The sequence below is a fragment of the Merops nubicus genome, unplaced genomic scaffold (genome assembly GCF_000691845.1).
Source record: "Merops nubicus isolate BGI_N331 unplaced genomic scaffold, ASM69184v1 scaffold9318, whole genome shotgun sequence".
Lineage (NCBI taxonomy): Eukaryota > Metazoa > Chordata > Aves > Coraciiformes > Meropidae > Merops > Merops nubicus.
In genome coordinates, this window is record NW_008623615.1 from 1 (window position 1) to 22,325 (window position 22,325).

The 22,325-nt window shown below is 36.8% G+C and overlaps 1 protein-coding gene across 1 annotated transcript in view; it reads left to right on the forward strand.

Moving 5' to 3' along the window:
• The first annotated feature begins 2,681 nt into the window (after positions 1–2,681).
• The window catches only part of SMC6 (structural maintenance of chromosomes 6), a 30,282-nt gene continuing 10,638 nt past the window's right edge, over positions 2,682–22,325 (forward strand). Inside the window, exons 1-19 of the mRNA XM_008945124.1 lie at positions 2,682–2,825; positions 4,236–4,353; positions 5,118–5,223; positions 6,324–6,460; positions 7,001–7,062; positions 8,205–8,285; positions 9,808–9,909; positions 10,090–10,209; positions 10,314–10,412; positions 11,470–11,616; positions 11,999–12,087; positions 12,587–12,751; positions 13,747–13,925; positions 14,927–15,125; positions 15,289–15,403; positions 16,297–16,457; positions 17,980–18,115; positions 18,990–19,070; positions 20,935–21,105. Of these exons, the coding sequence (XP_008943372.1) occupies positions 2,682–2,825; positions 4,236–4,353; positions 5,118–5,223; positions 6,324–6,460; positions 7,001–7,062; positions 8,205–8,285; positions 9,808–9,909; positions 10,090–10,209; positions 10,314–10,412; positions 11,470–11,616; positions 11,999–12,087; positions 12,587–12,751; positions 13,747–13,925; positions 14,927–15,125; positions 15,289–15,403; positions 16,297–16,457; positions 17,980–18,115; positions 18,990–19,070; positions 20,935–21,105 (2,412 nt within the window). The remainder of the gene's footprint in view (positions 2,826–4,235; positions 4,354–5,117; positions 5,224–6,323; positions 6,461–7,000; positions 7,063–8,204; positions 8,286–9,807; positions 9,910–10,089; positions 10,210–10,313; positions 10,413–11,469; positions 11,617–11,998; positions 12,088–12,586; positions 12,752–13,746; positions 13,926–14,926; positions 15,126–15,288; positions 15,404–16,296; positions 16,458–17,979; positions 18,116–18,989; positions 19,071–20,934; positions 21,106–22,325) is intronic.

Consider the following 22,325-nt stretch of genomic DNA (forward strand, 5'->3'; position numbering starts at 1 on the left):
GACAGCCCATTTTTAGGGTGATATAAAATGGTCAATAATACTTAACTATGTTGTTGCAACTGGGTAAGGCTATCGACCTGTTATCTATTAGTACAAGCAAAAAATTGGGTGTAAGAGCTAAGGAGGAGACAAAGTGTATTTGTCTGGGGACCCTTCTGTCTGTTAGATGTAGTTTGCAAGGGCACAGCTACACCTGTGGGCATTGCCCAGAAACCACAGCTGCCTGACCTCTTTGGATGTTTTCCCTCCTGTTAATATGTCATCAGTGTACTGATTTAACAACTGGTGGACTAGAAAACTTGGCTAGAACCTTTGTCAAGGTGTTATGGGCAGCTGTGGAAGAATGTTTATATCCCTAGGGTAGCTTGTTAAAGGTATACTGTACTTCCAAGTGAATGCAAACTGATCCTTATCATGTTATCATCATAAAGAACGTATCTTCGATATCTAGGGTCACCATCCAGGAATGAGATACTCCCTGAATTTGGGTTTTCAGTTCTGCTATGTTTGGGACAGCCATTGTCAGTGGGGCAGTGTTGGTGTTTAGTTGTCTATGACTGATTGTGAGTCTCCACTGTCCATTTGTTTTCCTTACTTGCCACACTGGAGAGTTACAGAGAGAATGTGCGTGAACAATAGTGTCTCTTTTTTCCAAGTCTGTGACCCCCCCGTCAGTACCTGAATGTGTAGCTGGCAGCAGGGGATACTGTTTCACATTAGTGATTTTGGATGGGGGCAAAGGTATAGCTCTCTCTATTGAACTGATGGTTTGGGTTCATCTTGCTCAGTTAACTGCTCACTGATCTATCAGGGAGCTTCCATACTCTGCCATACAGTAGGTCAAATTCTAATATGTTACTCTTGGCAGCTCCTACCATAACCTCGGCTCGCGTCGACCTTTTTTCCGTGGGGAGCCACAAAGTAATTTTTGCTGTTGGACATTTCCTTGTGACATCATCAATTCCTGTAAAGCCAACTTTGCGATAGCTAGGTTTCATATTTAGGTATTCTGTGTTTTTTTTTTTTTTGTGATTACTGACATTTGAGTGCCTGTATAAATGAGAAAATCTCTAAAAAATTTTTGTTGGGCAAATCAGGATACTAATAACTGGTTCATGACATCTATTTGAGAGCCACTGAGAGCCAGAACCTGTTGGGTATGGTGGCTCACTGCCCTCCCTGGGAACGCGAGGGTTTTTTTTGAGGGGGTCTTTCAGATCAATCAAGTCCTGCTGCAGGGCTAAAGGTACAGTCCTGGCAGGAGCAGGTTAGTGCCCAGCTGAATGGCCTGGTTCATTTCCTTCTTGTTTTTGTCTTTGTAGTTGTATTAAAGCCTGGAGGTTGGCTTTAGACATACCATGCAGAGGTTGGTGGGGTGCTCTCAAGGCTGAAGCCTTGCTCCATAGGCTGCGTTGTTCTGGATCAAATGGTAGTTTAGATTCTGGCCTGTGTGTGGCTGTATGAATTTGAACTCACTGGGGAGGTTCAGGTGGCTTCCTGGAGGTCCCTCCAGCCCATCCCACACGGCACCTGTAGTTCAGTGGTTCCTGGACAAGCTCTCTCCAGGTGGGTGTGTGCATTTGCTCTCTGGGTGGTTGTGCTGCCGCTGCAGCACCATTCATAACATGGTTCATGTGGATGCCACCTTGGGCATCTGCTGTATGTATTTTTAGACTATCTGGAAGGCCACAAATGAGAGGAGTTAATCTGGCTGGGTCTATGGAGCATCAGGCATCACCTTAATATATCTCTCTCATCCATCATTTGTGTACAAGCTGCCTTTTGCACAGAGGTTGCCAAATCTGAGAATCCCGAAGTCTTAATGACAAGAGGATCCCCTCTCTCCTGTGAGTCTGTGGCCCCAGATCAATAAGTGGCTCAAGTAGCTAATAAATAGTTGCGGTCACTTGGGATAGTAGTTAGAAATACTCCAGGTCCCCAGTATCCTTCTGCTTCTTCCTCACTCAGCAAGACCCAATCTTTGCCCATGAGGGAAACTCACCACACTTACTCTATTTCTGATTTCTCTGAGCACCTAGAATATTTTTCTTGCAATTTTGCTAGCTCAGCAGGTGACCAGGGAATTGTATGTATGGTAGCATGGGCTTCTTTGTCTCCTTCACTGCCAATTTCAGTCTTAATTAATGGCCAAACCTGCACTGATTCCGGGATGAGGTTAGGGTCTTCCTCTAAGTCCTTGTTATCATACCAGATGTCTCTGTCCCATGTTTTGGGATCCTCACGAGGTACCACCTTACGGATGTGCTGGACTGAATTAGAGCAATCTGTGTGGGATGCAATCAAGTAATTTGTCTAATCTTTCCTCCAGCTGATATTCTTGCTGATTTTCTCCTCTCAGCCACAGCCAGGAGTTGCTTTAATTGCTCATTTCTATTTGAAAGAGCATCTGCTCATTTTTCCAATTTCCCCCTTGCATTTCCTTCTCAAATGCCAAAAATGGGTTAAGTACTTAATTCTCTGACTTTAGAGTTGTATATTCTCCATTTGCAGTCTTCTTAGGAGATAGGGAGCTGTTGATTTCCTTTTGCAGGCAAGATAAACAAGCTCCCTTGAACTTGCTATGAAATTAATACTTCTTTTATCAAAGTAAATAAATTCATGTGTCTTTGTGCTGAAGACTGAAATCTGTAGTCTTTAATTTCTTTCATTTTTCAGTACTCATGGGTAAAAGAAAGGAAGAAAGTATTTCTAAGCCTGGCTCCCATAAAAGACAGAGACAAGAATATACAGAGGAACATAGTGATGAGTTTAATGAAGAAGGAAATTCACAGTCGTCAGCTGACAGCAATATCTCTTCACTGCCAGTAAGTTGGTTAAACGATCATAAGAAAAAGTTGAGGTAAAGAAGTTCTGTGCCTTTGGTTGATGTTGAAGTAAGTGTCTTGCACGTAGGCTTCAGTGGAACCAATGCAACAGAAACTAGAAGTAATGTCTGTGATGAGGACTCACACACGAGTTCATTCTTACCTTCTTTTGTTTGGGCCATGTAATTGTAACAGTTGATCATAAGATAAGTGTTCTGCTTTTATGGAATGAATACTGCTGAAGCTGTCAAATAACAAAGGAAACAGATTTTGTTAGCTAGAAGTATGGTATATTTTGTTTATGGTTGTAGCAGGGAAAATATTTAGAAAACATTATTGACTGAAAGAAGCATCTAATACTTGTTTATTTTGCATAGCTGACACTTCCAAATGGCCGACAAGAAAAATCTAGTGTTTGAAATGCATGTTTTGATGGAAATGAAAGCAGGAATAACTTTTTTTTTCTGCTTTTCTGTAGCAGTTGTATTCTAATTTGGTGGAGGATTTTTAAAAAATGACTTCTGAGATTGCAAGTACTGTCTTGTGTATTTAGAGTGGAGATCAGGAAGCATTTCTGTACAGAGAGGGTGGTCAAACACTAGAACAAGCTTCCCAGAGTGGTAGGAGATGCCCCAGGCCTGTCAGTGTTTAAAAGGCATTTGGAGAGTGCCCTTAACAATATGCTTTAACTTGGTTAGCCCTCAAGTGGTCAGGCAGTTGGACTAGATGATCGTAAGTCCCTTCCAGCTGGAGTAGTCTGATCTGTTCTAGAGACACTGTGGCTGATTTTTGATAAGCAGAAACATTATTCGTCACTTCATTTTCTGGAACAGCAGCTGTTCTGTGTCATTTGCTTATTTCTTCTGAGGACTTTACTTTCTTCCAAAACATTGCTTGTCTAAAGCATTGGCAATAAAATGAAAGTTTCCTGTCAAAACGATACTTTACCAGTTCAAAAGTGGGCTGCCCCACTTTCAGTTTCATTCCCCCTTCCTGATCTAATTTAATTTTCCTCATGCTAAGCTGTGCTGAGAGTTCTCAAAAATAGCATTATTCAAGTACCAAAAATCAGTCCGTGATGCTCTTTATTGCTGCTCTGAAAATTGTACAGAATCTGTGATCTTAATCTTTTTTATTGCATTAATTATAAGTTAGTGAGAGGGAGAACCGAAAGTGACTACAGACAGTAAACAGCTTTGGTAACTGTTTTACTCTTGTTTCATAATGTAACTGCTCTGTAGCAAGCAGCTTCTCATCGTGTTATGAAAACCCTCCTGATTTCCTTGTAGCTTGTAACCATTGATGTTTTCTATCATGCTGCTGTTTAAGTTCTCATTATACTTAAAAAAAGATAAACTGTATCTCATGAAAATGTATACATAATGCTGATTTTAATTGTTAATTCTTTAGACTGTAGGGGAAGTTGGGATAATTGAAAGTATCCAACTGAAGAACTTTATGTGCCATTCAATGTTGGGGCCATTTCAGTTTGGATCTAATCTCAATTTTGTTGTTGGAAACAATGGAAGTAAGTAGTAATTGTCAAAGAACACTTTTTTTACTAATTTAGAAGATATAATTTTTATTTGAAAAATAATTGCTAGCCATATTTTAGAAATAGAGATGGATTCACTTCTGCACTTGGGAACCAAACAGGTCTATGCCAGTTGTTAAGGCTGGTGAAAAACTTAAATTTGGAGATTTGCAGAAGTTAATGTGTATATAAATGTTTTCAGAGCTAAATCATACATGAGTTTGTATTTAAACTAACCGTTCATAAGTTCATTATTAAATGCACAGTAATCATCCAGTTGTCATGTAGAAACTGTTACTGGAGAAGGAACTGATACTTATTTCTGCAAGTTCACTTCTTTTGGAGAGAGAATTTAAAAAATAAAAAAAAATTGAAGGAAAGCTGAAAACCTTTCAGAGAGTTATATAAATGAAGACGTATGTTTGATTTCTTTTGTTCTATACATGTTTTCTCTATGCTTGTAAGGAAAGGGAGATTCTTTCCTCCTGAGACAGCACATCTTGCTGAATGCAAATTGCATTGCAGGAGGGAACAGAACTTTGGCTCAGCATGTTTGTGGGTTTGTTTAGCAAGAACTTTGGAAGTGGCAGATATTTTTCTAGAGTTCTTGCTTTTTTATATATTTGTTCGCTAAAGACAGAATTCGGACTTTAGGTGCATGAATACATAAGCAATCAAACAAAAATTCATAATCTGGGTGAACTGGCTAAAGAATTACAAAAACTTCTTTTTAAAAATGTTCAATGCTTCTGCTACAGGTGGAAAAAGTTCTGTATTAACTGCTCTTATTGTTGGACTTGGTGGAAAAGCCACTGCAACTAATAGAGGTACCTCGTTAAAAATGTTTGTACGAGATGGAGAGACGTAAGTAAAACTTTTAGTTTAAAGGTTGAGCTTGTTGTTAAGTAGTTGTGATTCAAGTTAACTGATCAGTTTTCTGTTCTCTTATTCAAATCTCTACCAGATTTGAATAAAAAGTGTAACACTGAAGAGCTCGTATTTAATCAAAAATATCCAAAATTACAAACAGAACGCAGATTAGAAATTTTGAGTGATTTTCCAGTAGTGTACTGTTATTTCTGAACTAGCTAACATAGTGCTATGTCCTGTGTTTTGCCCAGTGCTTGTGTATTACTTCCATGATATACTTGAATTTCCTACAGAACTGATTTCATTAGAAAAAACTCACAGGAAACTAATTATTGTTCTGAGAGCAGTGAGGTTAATTCTTCTGTCTGTCTGATGACATGAATAAATATACAGTGTAAAGATCTTGACTTATAGGTGGATTATTAAACGTGCAGGAGGTGGATTCATATCTGCTTCAAGAGTTTGCATAATGTTTTTAGGGAACTCAGTAATAGGAGAGGAGGTTTAAGAGTTCACATTTCCATAAAGCTGTAACCCAGAGCCCCAGGCTTTTCCTTTTGGAGGTGCTTGGAGTAAAATTCTTGGCAGTACCTGCCTTATGTGTGACAACTTAATGTTTCAGCATTCACTTGAGAAACAGAAAATCTGAATTCAGAATGGAAACTGCATCTCATCTTCTCTCAGAGAATGCCTTAAGCATTCTGCTTTAGATTCCTTTGGTTAGGGATGACTGTAGAAGCTAAGCAACTGTTTTCTGCAGAGGCAGGTTTATGGACAGGAGAACAACCTTTGGTCTTCTTAAGCAACTTAATTGTACAGCCTAAAGATGGGGTAATCGTATGGGAAGGGAAAGTGGGAGAAATCTGCTCTCAAATGTTTACTTTTGGCTCATGATTTAGCTGAGGCACAGAGGGTGCAAACAGGTCAGTGTATATAGCAGCCTTTCTGGCCATGGGTCTGATTGGTACTATGACTGGCTTCCAGTTGTGTCCCATACAAGACATGACAATTTTTGTGGAAAAGAATGTTCTGATATTTTATTTTTTTAAATTTGGAACTAGTTTTAGTTGTCTCTTTTATTCTTTATCTTTCAGTTCTGCAGATATTTCCATAACGTTGCGGAACCAAGGCAGAGATGCATTTAAGCCAGAAGTGTATGGTAGCTCTATCATTGTGAATCAGCACATTAACCTGGATGGAAGCAGAAGTTACAGACTGAAAAGCAAATCTGGTTGGTGGGACTTTGTTTTGTTCTCAGTCTTAGAAGCTCTTTTAATGTTTTTGTTGCTTTAAATGCCTCGATGTTGGTAAAGGATGATGTTTCTCATTTCATTTATCATTCAAGGGTGATGTCCATTTTTTTGTTTACTTTTGCCATGCTAAATGCATGGCATTCTTAGTCTAAAGCAGTTATCAGGTTCTGCATGATATGAGGTCATACAGTATTTCTTCATGAAAATTTGCTTGTGTGATGAGATTGAATTTTCTAATTTACCTGAATTCTGTCACAGAGGGTTTATGAGGCAAGAGAGACTCTAATTAGAAGTGTTTCTGTACAAATTCAAATACATCAGAAGGATTAAAAACCCAGCCAGTGTTTTATTTAGAACTAAAAACAGTTTACATTTAGGACTAAATCTGTGTTAAAAAATACTAATCTAATTTTTGACACTTTCTAAGAAGCATTGGATTGAATAAAAGACTAGGACATTGTATGTCTCTACTTTGGACCTATTGGTATTTTTCCTTTTTTTTTTTTTTTTACTATTAGGTACTGTAATTTCTTCAAAGAAAGAGGAACTCCTAGGAATACTGGATCACTTTAATATACAGGTAATTATTATAATGTAGAATCATAGACTCATAGAATGTCTGGGCTGGAAAGCACCTCCAAAGGTCATGTAGTCCACCCCTCCCGCCATAAGCAGGGACATCTCCAACTAGATCAAGCTACTCAGAGCCTCATCCAGCCTGATCTTGAATGTCTCCAGGGATGGACCCTCCACCACCTGTCTGGGCAACCTATTCCATTGGTCTGCCACCCTCGTACTGAAGAACTTTTTCCTAACATCTAACTTAAACCTACCCTTTTCTAGCTTAAAGCCATGTGCACGTAAAGACATCATCATGTGATGTTATAATTCTTCACGTAAAAAGCAATGTTCCATTTTGTTAAAGGAGAGAGTTTGACCTCTTTCGTGTTCTGCTAAAATCAAATGCAATGACAAAAGAAAATGGAAATTTATACCTCATACAATGCAGAATAAGATTGTCTCAGAGAAGTATTTGCTATCATCTGTGAGCCATTGAGTCCTGTTAATGAAAGTCTTAGCATATGTAGGTATCTTTCATACCTGGAGGTTTTTTCCCTGCTCGCTCATTACTGCAGTGTCTGCCATTGCAGAAATTTCAGTGTCTTTTTGCTGTTTAAGTGATTAAGGGTGGAACAAATAGTGCACGTGAACTTTAAAACATTCACCATATTCAGCTTTTCAAATAATAAACTTTTTTTGGTGTGCATTGATTATATTTTGTGGAAACTTCCCTAAGAATATATGGGTCAGTTCATTGCATTTAATACAATACTTTGATCAGTTAAGTAATGAGAAATTGAACAGCATTGGACAAAATTCCTAACGCTGATCCTAAATAAATGGAAAAGCATGGGCACTGTCATTCTACAAGTCAGTTATTCTCCTGGAAACAATTCCTTAGTTGTCCTTGTGGGTCTAATTTGTAATTGGTGGAGTTGGATTTTTAACTTTGGTTGCCTTGTTTGTTGTTGGGTTTTTTGTTTGTTTTTACGAAAGAAAGGGATGAGGGAGGGGTAGAATTCTGAAGGTCTAAATCTGCTTCTGTCAGTTCATTACTGAATTGCCGAGCATGGAACAAGGGGATGGTTTGTTCACTTCCATGGATATGCAGTTACATGAGAAGTTTTTTTAGTTAAAATGAAAACTAATTTGTTTTTACAGGTAGATAATCCTGTGTCTGTTTTAACCCAAGAGATGAGTAAGTACTTTTTACAGTCAAAAAATGAAGGTGACAAGTACAAGGTAAGAAAAGTCATTTAACATTTTGATTAAACATTAAAATACTGATTTCAAATTTCTAGAGGTGGCATTTGGAGAAGAAAAAAACCTCAGATTTCTTATTTTTACTGATCTTTTGTGGGTTAATTCAGGTAAGCAGCTAAGCACTACACAGCCACTCACTTCCCTTCCTTGCTGCTCCCTGCTTGGAATAGGAGACAAGGAAAGGAAGAGGAAAAGTAAGAAAATTTGAGGGTTAAGATAAAAATTGTTTAAAAAATGCAGGAAAAGCTGGGAGAAGAGAAAAAGAAAGTAAAACAAACCAAGAGATGCAAAGGCAATCAATCACTTGCCACCTCCCATGGGTAGACTGGTACCTAGCTGGTTCCCAATAAAAAGATGGTTAATTCCCCCTAAACCTCTTGCTCTCCCTTTTTTATTGCTAAGCATGACTGTCCTGGTTTTGGCTAGGGTGGTGTTGATTTTCATCATAGCAGCTGGTATGGGGCTGTGTTTTAGATTTGTACTGAAAAGGGTGTTGGTAGTTCAGGGATGTTTTTGGTATTGCTGAGCGGTGTGTACACAGAGTCAAGGCGTTTTTTGCTCCTTAGACTACTCCACCAGTGAGTAGGCTGGGGGTGCATGAGAAGCTGGGAGGGGCCACAGCCAGGACAGTTGACCCCCACTACCCAAAGGGTTGTTCTGTACCGTGCAACATCATGCTCAGCAATAAAAAGCTGGAAGAAGTAGGGGTGTCTGGAGTGAAGGTGTTTGTCATCCCAAGTGACCCTTATGTGTGATGGAGCCCTGCTTTCCTGGAGATGGCTCAACTCCTGCCTGCCAAGGGAAGTAGGGAATGATTTCCTTGCTTTGCTTTGCTTGAGCACGTGGCTTCTGCTTTACCTATTAAACTGTATTTATCTGAACCTGTGAGTTTTCTCACTTTTAGCCTTCTGATTCTCTCCCAGCCTATTGGGGGAGTGAGTGACCATTTCTGTGGGACTTAGTTCCTAGCTGGGTTTAAACCACAACAGTGACATTTATGGGATGGAGTATCTCTTTGGTTAGTTGAGGTCATCTGCCTGTCTGTGTCCTCTCCCAACCTGTTGCACACCTCACCAATCTATTCACTGGTTGGGCTGAGGGAGAAACAGAGGAGGCTTTGATGCTATGCAAACACTGCTGAGTGACAACTAAAACATTAGTGTGCTGTCAGCACTGTTTTGGTCACGCATATAAACCACAGTACTGTAGCAGTTGCTGTGAAGAAACTTAACTCCATCCGAGCCAGACCCAGTACACTGATTGTAGCAGTAATCCACTTGCAAAAACAATTTTTTCAAAGTTTCTTTCCTCTAAAGATGTTGCTATATTTAAAAAAAAAAAAGGACAGTAGTGAGTTAATTATTTAGAAATACCCCACCACTCATTTTACATTGGGTATCATTCATCAGATTGGAATGAGTGATCTTTCTATGGTAATTATTTAAAGTTCATTTAGATAAACTGCTAAATCTGACATCTGCACCTTTTTATACCTTTTTAGTTTTTTATGAAAGCAACTCAGCTGGAACAAATGAAAGAGGATTATACTTCTATTATGAAGACTAAAAAAAATACTTGTATTCAGATAGAACAAGGACTAGAGGTATGTAAAAGAGCAATTATTAGTACAGAGCTGAGCACTGAAATAACTATAACAGTTAAACTACTTCATTTTGATTTTATTAGGTCTGTGACATTAAATAAAAAAGACTTTCCAAGGTTTCATGTTATATCACAGCTATTTGCACTCATGACTGAACCATTTTTCTCTTTCTTTCCTAAGCGTCTTCAAGAACTTAAGCTACTTTATTGTGAAAAAAAGGAACGTTACAAAAGCATCGGGTTTATGAATGACATGAGGAATCGTCTTGAAGATTTGAAGCATAAAATGGCATGGGCAGTGGTAAATGTCATGTTAAAATATGTTTCACGATATGAAATGTACTTTAAATTATTCCCAGTCTGCTGCAGATGTTCTGGTATATGAAAATATATGCTTTTATTTAGGTAGGTGAGATGGAGAAGGAAATGCAGCCTATCCAAGAAGGCATCAGAGCTGAAGAAGAAAATACAGAGCAATTTGTTCAGAAGCTGGAAGAATGCCAGGTACCTATATTGTTTAAATTGTATGTCACTCTTGTTTTGTCTGCTTGACTCAAGAATAAAAGTATTTAAACTTTAAATTTTAGCTTTTCACCAGCAGCTAGGAACACTCCCATTTATATGCCTTTTTAGCCATCTAAAACTTAATAGTCACATTTGCATTCACTTTTCACTGAAATAATAATATTAGGACATTTTTTTTCCTGTTCTTTAGTAGGGGTAGGTGTGCATGGTTTCCATGCTTCTGTCATATTATCTTGGCTGGGAATTTGGGGTGACTAGCATTGCATATGCCAGTGAGCACTAATTTCCGCTCTTTTGTTGTTTAGAGTACTTGCTTGATGTAACTTTGATTCTATAACTTTGGAACATCTTTTGGAGATGTGCTATGTAGGTTTCCTGGGGTATCGTTGCCTGTAAAAGAGACTCGTGTGATTTCAGGAGACTTTTAGAAATTTAACAGACTCTTTGGGTGGTACTTGAGATTTCAGTAAGTAGGAAGAAAGAATAATTTTGCCAAACATTCAGATTCAATTATGAAATATATAATTGCAGAGAAACACTAGGCATCATTATTTTGAACTTTCTAGTGTCTTAAAATTCCTTTTCCCAACTTTCTGGCTTGGCACTCTTTAATTTTTTTTTTTTTTTTTAAAAAAAAAAAAAAATTAACAAAAGAAGCATATATTTGTTTCACAATTGAGAGTTTTAGTTCACATCCAAACATGCCTGTGTAGTGTTGAGGGAATGTTGTCCAGATACTGGTTTCACTTCTTACCATATCGTGGTACTTGACCATGTATTGATTGTACTGTGTTTGAGTAAAACAAGAGTTAGAAAAGAAGGTTGCTGTTGACTTATTTGTTAGTCTGCCTGTTTCCTGAGTACATTCCTTTGTTCATTTTCATCTTACTGTGTCAATAACTTCTTTCTGATAAAATAGTGATTTAGACACATCTGATGGGTTTTTCTGAGAGATACTTCTTCTATAGCATTAAGAGTATTTGAAGAAAATTTTGCTTCGTTACTACTTGCGTATCATTCTCTTTTTGTACCAAAGGTAAAAGTGAATGAAGCAGAGGAAAAGTACAAAGCAGCAAAAGAGAAGTTAATAGCCATAAGTGAAGAAGCAAAAGCCCTGCATCCTCAGTGTATTTCTTTGAAGGCTGATGTGCAGGCAAGAAGAAAAGCAGTCAATGAAGCCGAGGTAGGCAAAAATAACTTTCAATGTTTGTGCCAGTTTAAAGCTTTAATCTTCTCTGTGCTCTACCCATGTGTACGTTTCCATCTGTGTCTGCTTTTCCTGAATCCATAATGCAGCTCAAAATAGGTGCAAGTTCCTGCCCAACTTGCAAGTAGTGTCAGTTTGGGGACCATAGTGTTTACATCTTTACATGGGTTAAGCAATGTTAACCTTAGGTCAAAATAAATGTGATTCAAGTTAACTGTTATTCTTTTTCTCTCATTCTTGAAATTCGAGTTAGGTTTGTCTGTTTTCATGCAGTTCAATGTTTACTCAAAAATCTAATTGTTTTTGCCATTATTCTTGCTTCAGTTTGTTGTACTCGTGTGTCCTGTTTCATTCATAGGTTCTTTATAATCGTTTCAAAACTGAGTTAAAACGTCTGGGAAAAGATGATGAACAGCTACGTAAACAAATTGAAGAACTCAAAAGCAGGTAAATGCAGATGTAGTGATGATGCTGTATGTTTATTAAGGTATGAGTATGCAAGGAGTGAACTCTTATGATTAGTGAGAAAATCTGCAGCAAGAGAAAATATATTTAAACTTCAGCAGCATCAAGTTAAATATTTAAATATTCCTAATCCTGCTTCTTTGCATGCCAAGATTTTGGCTAGAAGGTGATGAGGTAATTGGGCAAAAAAAAAAAGTTTTGTTTGTGATAATGTAAATTTTCTAGCTTCCATGATGTTTTAAAACAAATGTACTTTAAACTAAAGGTAATAGGAATGTAGCTGGGAAGTTGTGTGATTACAAATGAAAAAAAATTAAATAAAATTAGTATTTATTCTTTGTAAGTCTTGTAAATGCATAAAATCTTAAATATTACTGTCTCATGCAGAAATCTTTTGTGTGCTACAGGCAATAAACCAAAGTTCATGTCACTTATAAATCATCAGTGTGGTTTTAAAATAGTGAAGTATGATCTTTTCCAGTGCTAATCGGGTTTCAGAGCCTGAAAAATTGGAAAGACAAAGGAGAATTGCACACTTAAGGGAACAGTTAAAGGCATTCCACGATGAAGAGATCATGATCAGCCAACAGGTGGAGCAGTTTCAGCAGGCTATATATAAGTGTAAGGAAGAACATGCCAGACTTAGGTAAGTTATGCTTTTTGAATGTATCTCTTTGGCTTTTTTTTTTTTTTTCAAGTTTTACAAGGTTCCTTCTTATGTTACCTGCATTCCCTGAGTTATTAGGCTTCAGTTCCTCTTTTTTTGGTGTTTCTGGTTTGGGGATTTTTTTTTTTCTTCACTTGTTTATCTTAGGACTTGCTAAACTCTTGTCTTTGGCACAACATGATAATTTAGAAACTTTTGGAAATTAAGAAAACTTATTACAGGTGAAATGTATTACTAAATTCAAATCTATTTAAAGATTTAAGTCCATACTGCCAGTTTAATGCCCTTCTTTCTTCTTTTTACCATCTGTCCCTTATTCTCTTATCACCCTGTAGGCAGATTATGGTTTAAAGTTTTTCATGTTGTTTAATATACTAGTACATCCTGATACAATAAGATATATAACATGATACAAGGGAATAGATATACTTAGGGATAGTTATTGTATCAGTAGTTAAAGGTAAATTTACAGACACTCTGAAGCAAGTGGTTCAAATACCAATTTAGGCCATACCTCAGCTAGAAAACCTAAGCCTTTGATTTGGAAAGCTCAACATGAATGAAGATTACTGGACGGGATTATGGCAGTGTTGTCACTGATTGTCTTAAGAGATTTGAGAATTGTTACTAGTTGCACTTGATGTATTAGTTTAAATGTCTGTAATCAATAATTGTAACAAACAGTTAGTTTATGTTCTGTTGAAGACCTTTGTAGAAATAAAATAAACTCATTAGAGAACTTTTATAACAATTTCTAAAACTGTTGTAAACTAGTAATTTTCTTGATTTTTTTTGTCTTTTTTCTTGAGACTATAAAAAATTTTGTTGCAGATGTATAACTAGCTGTACATTGAAATGTTGAGGTATTGATACACTGTTCTATTAGTACTTGAAAAATGAGACTTTATAATTATTTTAATCAAATTAAGGCTTCATAAGATGTTGGTACTGAAAAAAATATTCTGTTGTCTTAGGAAAGAAGAGTTTGATGCAAAACAAGCACTGGATGCCGAGCAGAAACAGCTGAGAGAGCTGAAAGATAGTAAAACAAACACCTTGAAAAGATTTGGACCACATATGCCAGCATTTCTTGAAGCAGTTGAAACAGCCTATAGGCAAGGGCACTTTAAACACAAACCTATCGGACCTATAGGTAAAAATAACTGCTGAAGAACAAGTATTTCCTTACAGGATTTATTACTCAACTGCTCATGTAAACAGTGATCTTAGAAAAACTATTTGCTTTTTAAGGAGATTCAAATGTTTCTTTCTTCTGTACTTCCTGGACTGTAGGCTTTATCCTGGCATATTGTCTTTTGCTTCTCTCCTCTTTACCAATGAACTAGCTAACATCTACTGGTTTTCCTCATCTAACAGCTGTCTTTGTTAAGGTGTTTTATGTAGTTACAATGGTAAACTTGATGCACCTCTCTGACGCCCCCACACCCTCTAAGCATCAGACTCTGCTGTGCTTTGGCTGCTTGTTCTTTGGACAGATTTCTTTCAAAATGTCTAGTGGCTGGCTTGTGGGCTTGTCAACCTTGAGATGCTTTGCACGGAGCAACTCGGACAGAACCAATTGAGGTTTTCTCGGAAAATTGGTTTTCATTAGTTTTTTGACCAGCTCTGACAGTGACTGAATGCTCTGGGTATAAGTGTAAAGACCAGGTACTTAAGTTTCTGGCATTTACTGCAGGGTGAGAACGTGCAAACACACAGACTATTGCAAGGCAGATGATATAATGGAATTCTTAATATTTATTTAACTTGCAGCATAGTTGTTTCTCTGCCTTTGCCCTTAAACATTAAGTTGTTGATGAGCAATCTTTACCTTGATATATTCCTTCTGGGCTGCCATAAAGTTGATACCTTTATTGGAAGTTCATAGTGATGTGTCAAAGATCTTGGAAGAAACTTTAGGCCTCTGTATATGTATAGGTGTCTATAGAAAAAGAAATTACATGTCTGTGTTTTTTATCTCTTGGTTAACTTCTTAATTTAGATTTTTTTTTTTCTTCTTGTAAGAAAGGTTTATTTTAGACTGAAAAGACCCTGTAATACAACAAAACAAAAACCTTGAGTGGTAAAAATACCCTACTGGATGTTTTGTTATGAAATACAGCTCCTAAAGCCTTGTGTCTTCTGTTTATCCAGGTGCTTTCATTCATCCTAAAGATGCTGAACTGACCTTGGCTGTTGAATCTTGTTTAAAGAGCCTAGTTCAGGCATTTTGCTGTGATAATCATAGTGATGAAAGAACTCTTCAGCGACTGATGTCAAAATACTCACATGGATTTAGACCTCAGATAATTGTAAATAAATTTCAGAATGAAGTTTATGATGTTAGACAAAGGTAAGCTATGTTTTGAGTTTTATTGTTTAACCTTCATGGTTCAAATTATTATTAGTTGAAAAGAGCTATTAGTTGTGAAGAGCTATTTGTAATTTTTTTTTTAAAAAAGAATCTGATGTGAGCTTTACAAATGTCTTTTTTTTTTTTGTCTTTTTTTCTTCAGAGGAGTTCATCATCCAGAGTTCCCATCAGTTCTCACAGCACTGGAAATAGATAATGCAGTGGTTGCCAATTGTTTGATCGATGTGAGGGGCATTGAAACGATCCTGCTGATTAAAGTAAGGGAATCTATGCTCCCTATCAATCTTTAAAGAAAAGCATTTTCTCTTTGTCTCTTTGTATGGAGCATATACTGTAACTTCAGTGATAGTCTGGAATAGACAAAAGAAGCAGATAAAGAGAGATTTTTAAGGTTTGTTTCCAAGAGATTTTGCTCTTACTTCCACACCATTACTTGTTTCTGTGCCCATACTATGTTCATGGGCATCAACTCCTGTCTGCAGCAGGGAGATCACTGCTGGTCAGGGAGAAAATCCTACTGGTTCCTGCTGTGCACCTGCTCAGAGATACCTGTTTGGGCTGTTACAGGCCAAGGTCCCTGGCCATACCCTGGGACTTGTCTCTACAGATCTCTCCTCATGTGTTTCCAGGATTGTCCCTGTTTGTTTCCAGGATTTTCACCACCACCTTTCTAAGCAGTTTAGGCTCCCAGCTTAAATAGTCCGTGTGTGCCATCGGCCTTCAAACTGCTGCCGCTGTCTCACCTCTCCTTATTTTAATTGGTGGATTCAGGATGTGCCAGTTTTGTGTAGTCCAGGTGTTACCAAAATCTGCAACCAGCCTTCACCAGTTGTAACTCTTAACTGATGCTGGGTACTGGTTAAAATTATAAGGGACTGATTAGACTATGGAATTTGCAATGCAGATAAATTTGTAAAATTTGTAATGAAATAGGCAACTGAACTAAGTGTGTGGGTTTTGAGAGTGTGTCTTATTCAACTAAGAGAAGCAGATAGTTGACAGATTTTTTTCACATTCTTTTGTGACTGTGCTCATTTTTCATTAGGAATTGAAATTGTTTCTGGGTGAGAACTTCTAGACAAGTTTTCAATTGATACCTTTGATTATGGTTGCTTTTCTGTTGGTATAACGAGGCTGCTGTATTTTTCAGAGTAACATTAAAGCTCGTGAAGTAATGCAGTTGAATCGGCCCCCCAAAAATTGTAGAGAAGCTTTCACTGCTGCAGGTGATCAAGTGTTTGAAAGACGATATTACTCTTCTGAATACCTCAGACCCAAGTTCCTAAGCCAAGATGTTGAAGCAGAAATAAGGTTAGCATCTTGTAATGTTGTGTGTGTACAGAGTGCCCCTGTTGACGTGACTAGTGGAATTGCATGTTTATCTGTTTGAATGTACACTACTCTTCAGTCTCTCCATTCTTTTTCTGAGATTTACTCTTCCTTTCTGAGAACTTGGAAAACCTTTTTATTTCAATGCTTTTGAGAAAGGTACAAACCTGAGTTGAACCTGGATATTTTTCAGCTTGTGGCATGTCATCTTGCCCAACAGGTAGGGGTTTGTCATAGTTCACTGCAAAGGAGTCCTGATGATTCAAACCAAACTTAGGTTGCCACATGTTCTACTGATTTAGAACTTTGCATCTGTGTTTTGTCAGGCTTCTGACATTGCTCATGATGTCTATCTCCGATAAACTCGACTTCCCTCTCCAATGTTGCACCCCCTGCCCACCCTTGTTTGTTTGTTTTTTTTTCTTTCCTCATTACTTTTGAAATGGTAGCTGAGAAAGCCAAGCCTATTTCAAAGTTGACAAATTTGAACTGTGACCTGTTTGCTTGGTGACAATAGAATATTTTGAAGTTCTGATTATATTACAGACATATTAAGTAAACATTTTAATTTTAGTCTTAATAGCTGATAGTGTAGATTGAATATTTAAAAATTATTTCTGTAAACTCAAAAGTTTTAAATGTCTGTTAACTGTATATAACAAACTTCACTCAAAGATTATCTTCACTTTCAAAGTATTATAGGCATTTCTTCACCAATATTACTATGGGGGTTTGATGTGGGCCAGTTAAAAAATGTCTCCCTGCCTCCCAAACTTAGCTTAAAGTAAGGACACACTTATCTCCAATAGTATCTTTTGGCGTCAGACTTGATCAGTTTGTGTCATGCATCTATAACAAAAGTTGGATTAAACACTTGTATTAAGATTTTTTGTTCTGTGTAATATTAGTAAAGCTTCCTCTTTCTTTTGCAGTGGTGAAAGATGCTATCACAGTTTTGCCATCTATAAATAGTATTAAAAAATAGCTTTGTTTTCCATTTCAAGTAGTTTTACCACAAACTGAAAGAATTTATTGTGGAAATATCTGGACATGTGGTCCTTTGTAGAAGGAAAAGTATGTAACTATGTCAAATGTTTTTCACATCTCTACTAATTCATTTTCTCTCTGACTGGAAGTGTTTTGTCCCAAAGTATGTTTTTCTCTTGAGATGCAGCAGTGTTTTTAGAAGTAACACCACTGTTTATTTAGTTCAAACACTTGGTCTGTTTGTGAAAACGGCTACTAGAGGTTACAGATGGTTCAAAGTACATGAAGGGCTTATCCACTAGGCATTGAAATAGGACCATCAAGCAGCTATCTGCTGGTTATTACTGATGAGTTCTGCTGTAGAGCTTTGGTGTTTCTTTATTGATTGCTAAAACCATCAAATGCATAACAAACTTAAGGTTTTGGGGTTTGGTGGATGTTTATTTGTATATTTCTCTGTGCATGTAAGAAATATCTGTGTAATATGCAGTATCTCAATATCACTTTGTTTGTAAAGTCACTTGGAGAAAGAAATTGAAAACAAAAAAGCACAATTAGCAGCATCTCAGCAACGTTTACGTTCCATTGAAAATGAGATCAGGCAGAATGAAGATCATCTTCGTGGTCATCAACAACACCAAAAAAAGCTGCAGGTAAAAATAGATACAGTGCTAGTTTTTAGAACTAGTCAGTCTCTCCCTATTTGATTTTGACTTCTGCAATGTATTTTGAGTGGATAATACTTTTTAATGTTCATCCTTATTTTTTTTCTTTCATAATTTATGACAGAGCAATAGAGGCCACATCAATCCCAGCATATGCTGTTGTGGGTTTATTTTCACTTGTGCTAAATCTTATAAATTTCTACTGCCTTTTTTTTTTTTGACACAAACAGGAAGTTGTTGCAATATTTGATAAGTTTCTTTTCCCTGCTTCCCCCTCCTTTATTTCTGTTGAGCTTTACCTCTTCGTTCCCATAATCTTCTCTTCATGCTATTCATTCATATTCTTAACCCATTTTAATATGCTGAACATTGCACCTTTTTGTTTGTTTGTTTTTTTTTTAAAAATAATTATAAACAGTTGTACAACTGTTAGTCTCCTTACTTTGTTTTCCAGTACTTCTAGCTAAGATACATATTTACAGTGTACAGTGATGTCACAATTAGGGAGTGCAAGACAATGCATACTGCTATTCAGTAAATGACAAATTAGAACCAGCAAAAGAACTGATACGCGTTTTCAAATTACTGAAGATAAATATTTGAAGAAAAAATAAAATATATTGTATTCAATGGTCATATTGAATGGAAATACAATAAAAACTTAATGATTTAAAGTGCATGTGACTTTTAGTTTTATCTTATAAAAAGGGGATCTATAGGGAAATGGGAAGAGTTGTCTTTTGTAGGCACTAATGAAATTAAAAGACCAAATATATTGTTTTCTGTGTGGACTTAAATAAACAAATGTGAACTTTTCTCTTTAGATAAACTTAAGAATATTTTTTCCTTTTTTTTTCCTCAGATAAAAATAAGAACAACAAATGCAGAAATAACAGATCTTGAAAATATGGAAGAACACCCATCTGTGGACATCCGTACATTAGTAAGACTCAATTACCAAATTATGTCCAGTAAAGACAGGAAATAATGTCTTTTGACAGTGTTTTGGAATAAGCAAAAACTATAAAATTTCAACTACTGTACAAGTTGGATAAACTGTGGAGAGTGTAACACTTCACAGAGTATCTGTAATTATGGCAAAGGCATGATTTTATCCATTTTTGTTCTTCTTTGAAAACAAATATTTTCTTTTTTTCTTCTGCCTTTTTTCATACAAACAACACTGCAGGTTTATGGAAGGCAATGCAATGCTGTAAAGGAATATTCCATGCATTTTCTTTCCTTGTGCCAGTGCTGTAAAACTCTGGTTAGGTAGGAGCAGTGTTGTAAGTTTTGAGGTCAGAATTGGCATTATCAAGGCATAGGTGAAGGTCACTCTGGAGCATAGTGAATGTCACAGCACTTCTGCTCTGCCCTGAAACCAGTTTCTTGTGTTGCTGTAGTTTCACCATGCAGGAGTTTTAAAGTTCATGTATCCCTAAGGAAGGATACCTGAGGAAGAATCATGGCAGCATGATCTTTCCTTCAAAATTCTAGTTCTTATCCATGTGAACAGGAAAAAATGTTTGATAACCTATTGTGGTTTGGTTTTTTTTTTTTTATGTTGGTGGCCATGAATTTCAACGTTTACTCTGTAATAGGCTAATGTATAAATGGCCAAGATTTGAATTCTGAGACCTTGCCGATAGCTTTAATAATAATCCTGACTACAGTTGTTTCAGTTAAAATCTATGCCAGTTTTCCTACTATTTTATGTGGGATCAACAAGAGGCTCAGTTGCCCAGACATTTTTTCTTTTTTTTCCCCTTCTGGTGTTGGCATAAACTCACTCTTTGACAGTAGTCTGCCTTTCAGTGTGGGCACATACATGGGCGTGTAACTAAACATGTCAAAATTAACTCAAAGGAAGGGACCAGTGCAGACCCTGTAAGCTCTTGCAGGGTTATACTCTGCCAGGTAGTCTAGTTCTGTTGGTATGAAAAAAAGGCCTTTTTCCTCTTGCTGAGATGTAAAAATAATCTGTTACCTTTGTAGGAAAGTATCTTCCTGCTTAAAAATTACTGGACACTTTTTCAACATCAACATTTTTACTGTTGCCTTCTGATAATGGTCTTATGCAACTGGTAGATTTATGTACTTACTTTTTCTTATTCTTTCTTGTATTTTTTTTTGTATTTCTATTTGCTGCACTTCCTGACCTCTACTATGGATTAATTGTTTTTCTTTCACTTAGTATTTGTCTTTCATTGCTACCTTGATTCCACAATAGTTTGATCATGAAAAAAAAATCTTAGAAGCACAAGATTTCATTTAGATGTTATTTCCTGGTTTTGGAATATTTTTTTTCAAATCAGTAAGTATGTATGATGATGATTCATTGGGAATGGTATAACTTTCTAGGGAACAGTGATGGTCCACTTAATCTTCCTGTATTTTTTTTGTATACTGGATGTGTATACTTTGTCACGGATCCAGATGGAAGTTACCTTTTCCTTTTAAAAAAACTACTGTAATAACATATTAGCATGGCTAAGTCTTCACAAAATCCTAACCCCCTTTAGTCTTTTCATCACAACTTCAAAATAAAGTCCCCTTAATTTTCAGTCAAATAATTAGAAAATTCCACTTTTTATTTTGCAGTTTGATTTAGTGGCCTTCTACAAGATCCATCAGTCTTTTCTTTTGGATTTTAGTGACACCTACATTGAGCTGCTGATATTCTTACTAGATTTCTAGAGTATTGCATGTAATCTTGTACCCTGATAGTGATAATAAGATAAAAATCTTGTACAGTAATTTGCAAATGTATATCTCCTTTTATTCTTCACTTCAATGTATTTTGACAGGAAGATGAAGTTGAAGAAAATAAGAGTAAGATGGAATCTGTAAAAAAAGACATGCAGCAACAAAGCAGAAAAGTGGAAGAACTGAAAAATATTCTCCAGGTAGCTGAAAAAAAATTGGAAGAAATAAAAGAAAAAATTCATCATGTTGAAGAAAATGCTGGTCCAGTTAAGGTAGCAACACTTCCATATTGTATTTTTAATTTGTTCCATTTTGTGACAAGTGAAATGAGATTCCAGGGAGGCAGAAGAGAGTCTGCTCCTTCCTGATACACTTAAAGTCTACCTACAAACATGGAAATGAAGAATTCCATCTACAGCATGTCAAGAAAAATAAGTTTGGGAATATTTTGAAGATGATATTGATGGTTAGGTTCTGTTACTGTAGTGTTTTATCTTTGAAGAGCTTGTTTACAGGTATTCTTAGCCATGGACTGAAAAGGAAGGAAAAACACTTTCCTTACCTTCTTTTTTAGTGCATCACATTTTTTGTTTTGCTAAGGCCTAAGAGTTTTCATAACTGTTCAGTTTTCAAAGTAGCATTTGAAGTTCTATATGAAATGGTTGTTACTCTATAAATCACAGAAGGCACTATACTTAGTTTTAATTATTCAAGGCTACAGAAGACACCTGAAAATCTCAGATGCAGCAAGGCTTAACTCAAATAGCAGAGTGGCGACATGCAGAATTTGATATTAGTAAAAGTAAAGCAATCTCATGTTGCCAAGAAGAATTAATGGCTTGAAATTGGAAAACGGGGAGTCCATCACATTTACAGTACTTTAAAGGTGTAGAAGGATGGAATGAGGAAAAACTTGAAAAGATCACTGTAGAAATCTTTTATATGCCTCACTTAAATTGTATGTGGCTTTGTAGTCAGCTCCAATTAAAAAAGCAAGAGCAAGAAAAAAGAGGAAACTGGTAAGGAATAAAACTGGAAAATGTTAGCTATAATGTATCTAATATAGAAATTCATATAATCATAGAATGTCTGGGCTGGAACGGACCTCCAAAGGTCATCTAGTCCAGCCCCCCCACCATAAGCAGGGACATCTCCAACTAGATCAAGCTACTCAGAGCCTCATCCAGCCTGATCTTGAATGTCCCCAGGGATGGGGCCTCCACCACCTGTCTGGGCAACCTGTTCCAGTGGTCTGTCACCCTCATACTGAAGAACTTTCTCCTAATATCTAACCTAAATCTCCCCTTTTCTAGCTTAAAGTCATTACCCCTCGTCCTGTCACTACAAACCCTTGTGAATAGTCCCTCCCCTGCTTTCTTGTAGGCCCCTTTCAGGTACTGGAAGGTTGTTAAAAGGTCCCCGTGGAGCCTCCTCTTCTCCAGGCTGAACACCCCAACTCCCTCAGCCTGTCCTCACAGCAGAGCTGCTCCAG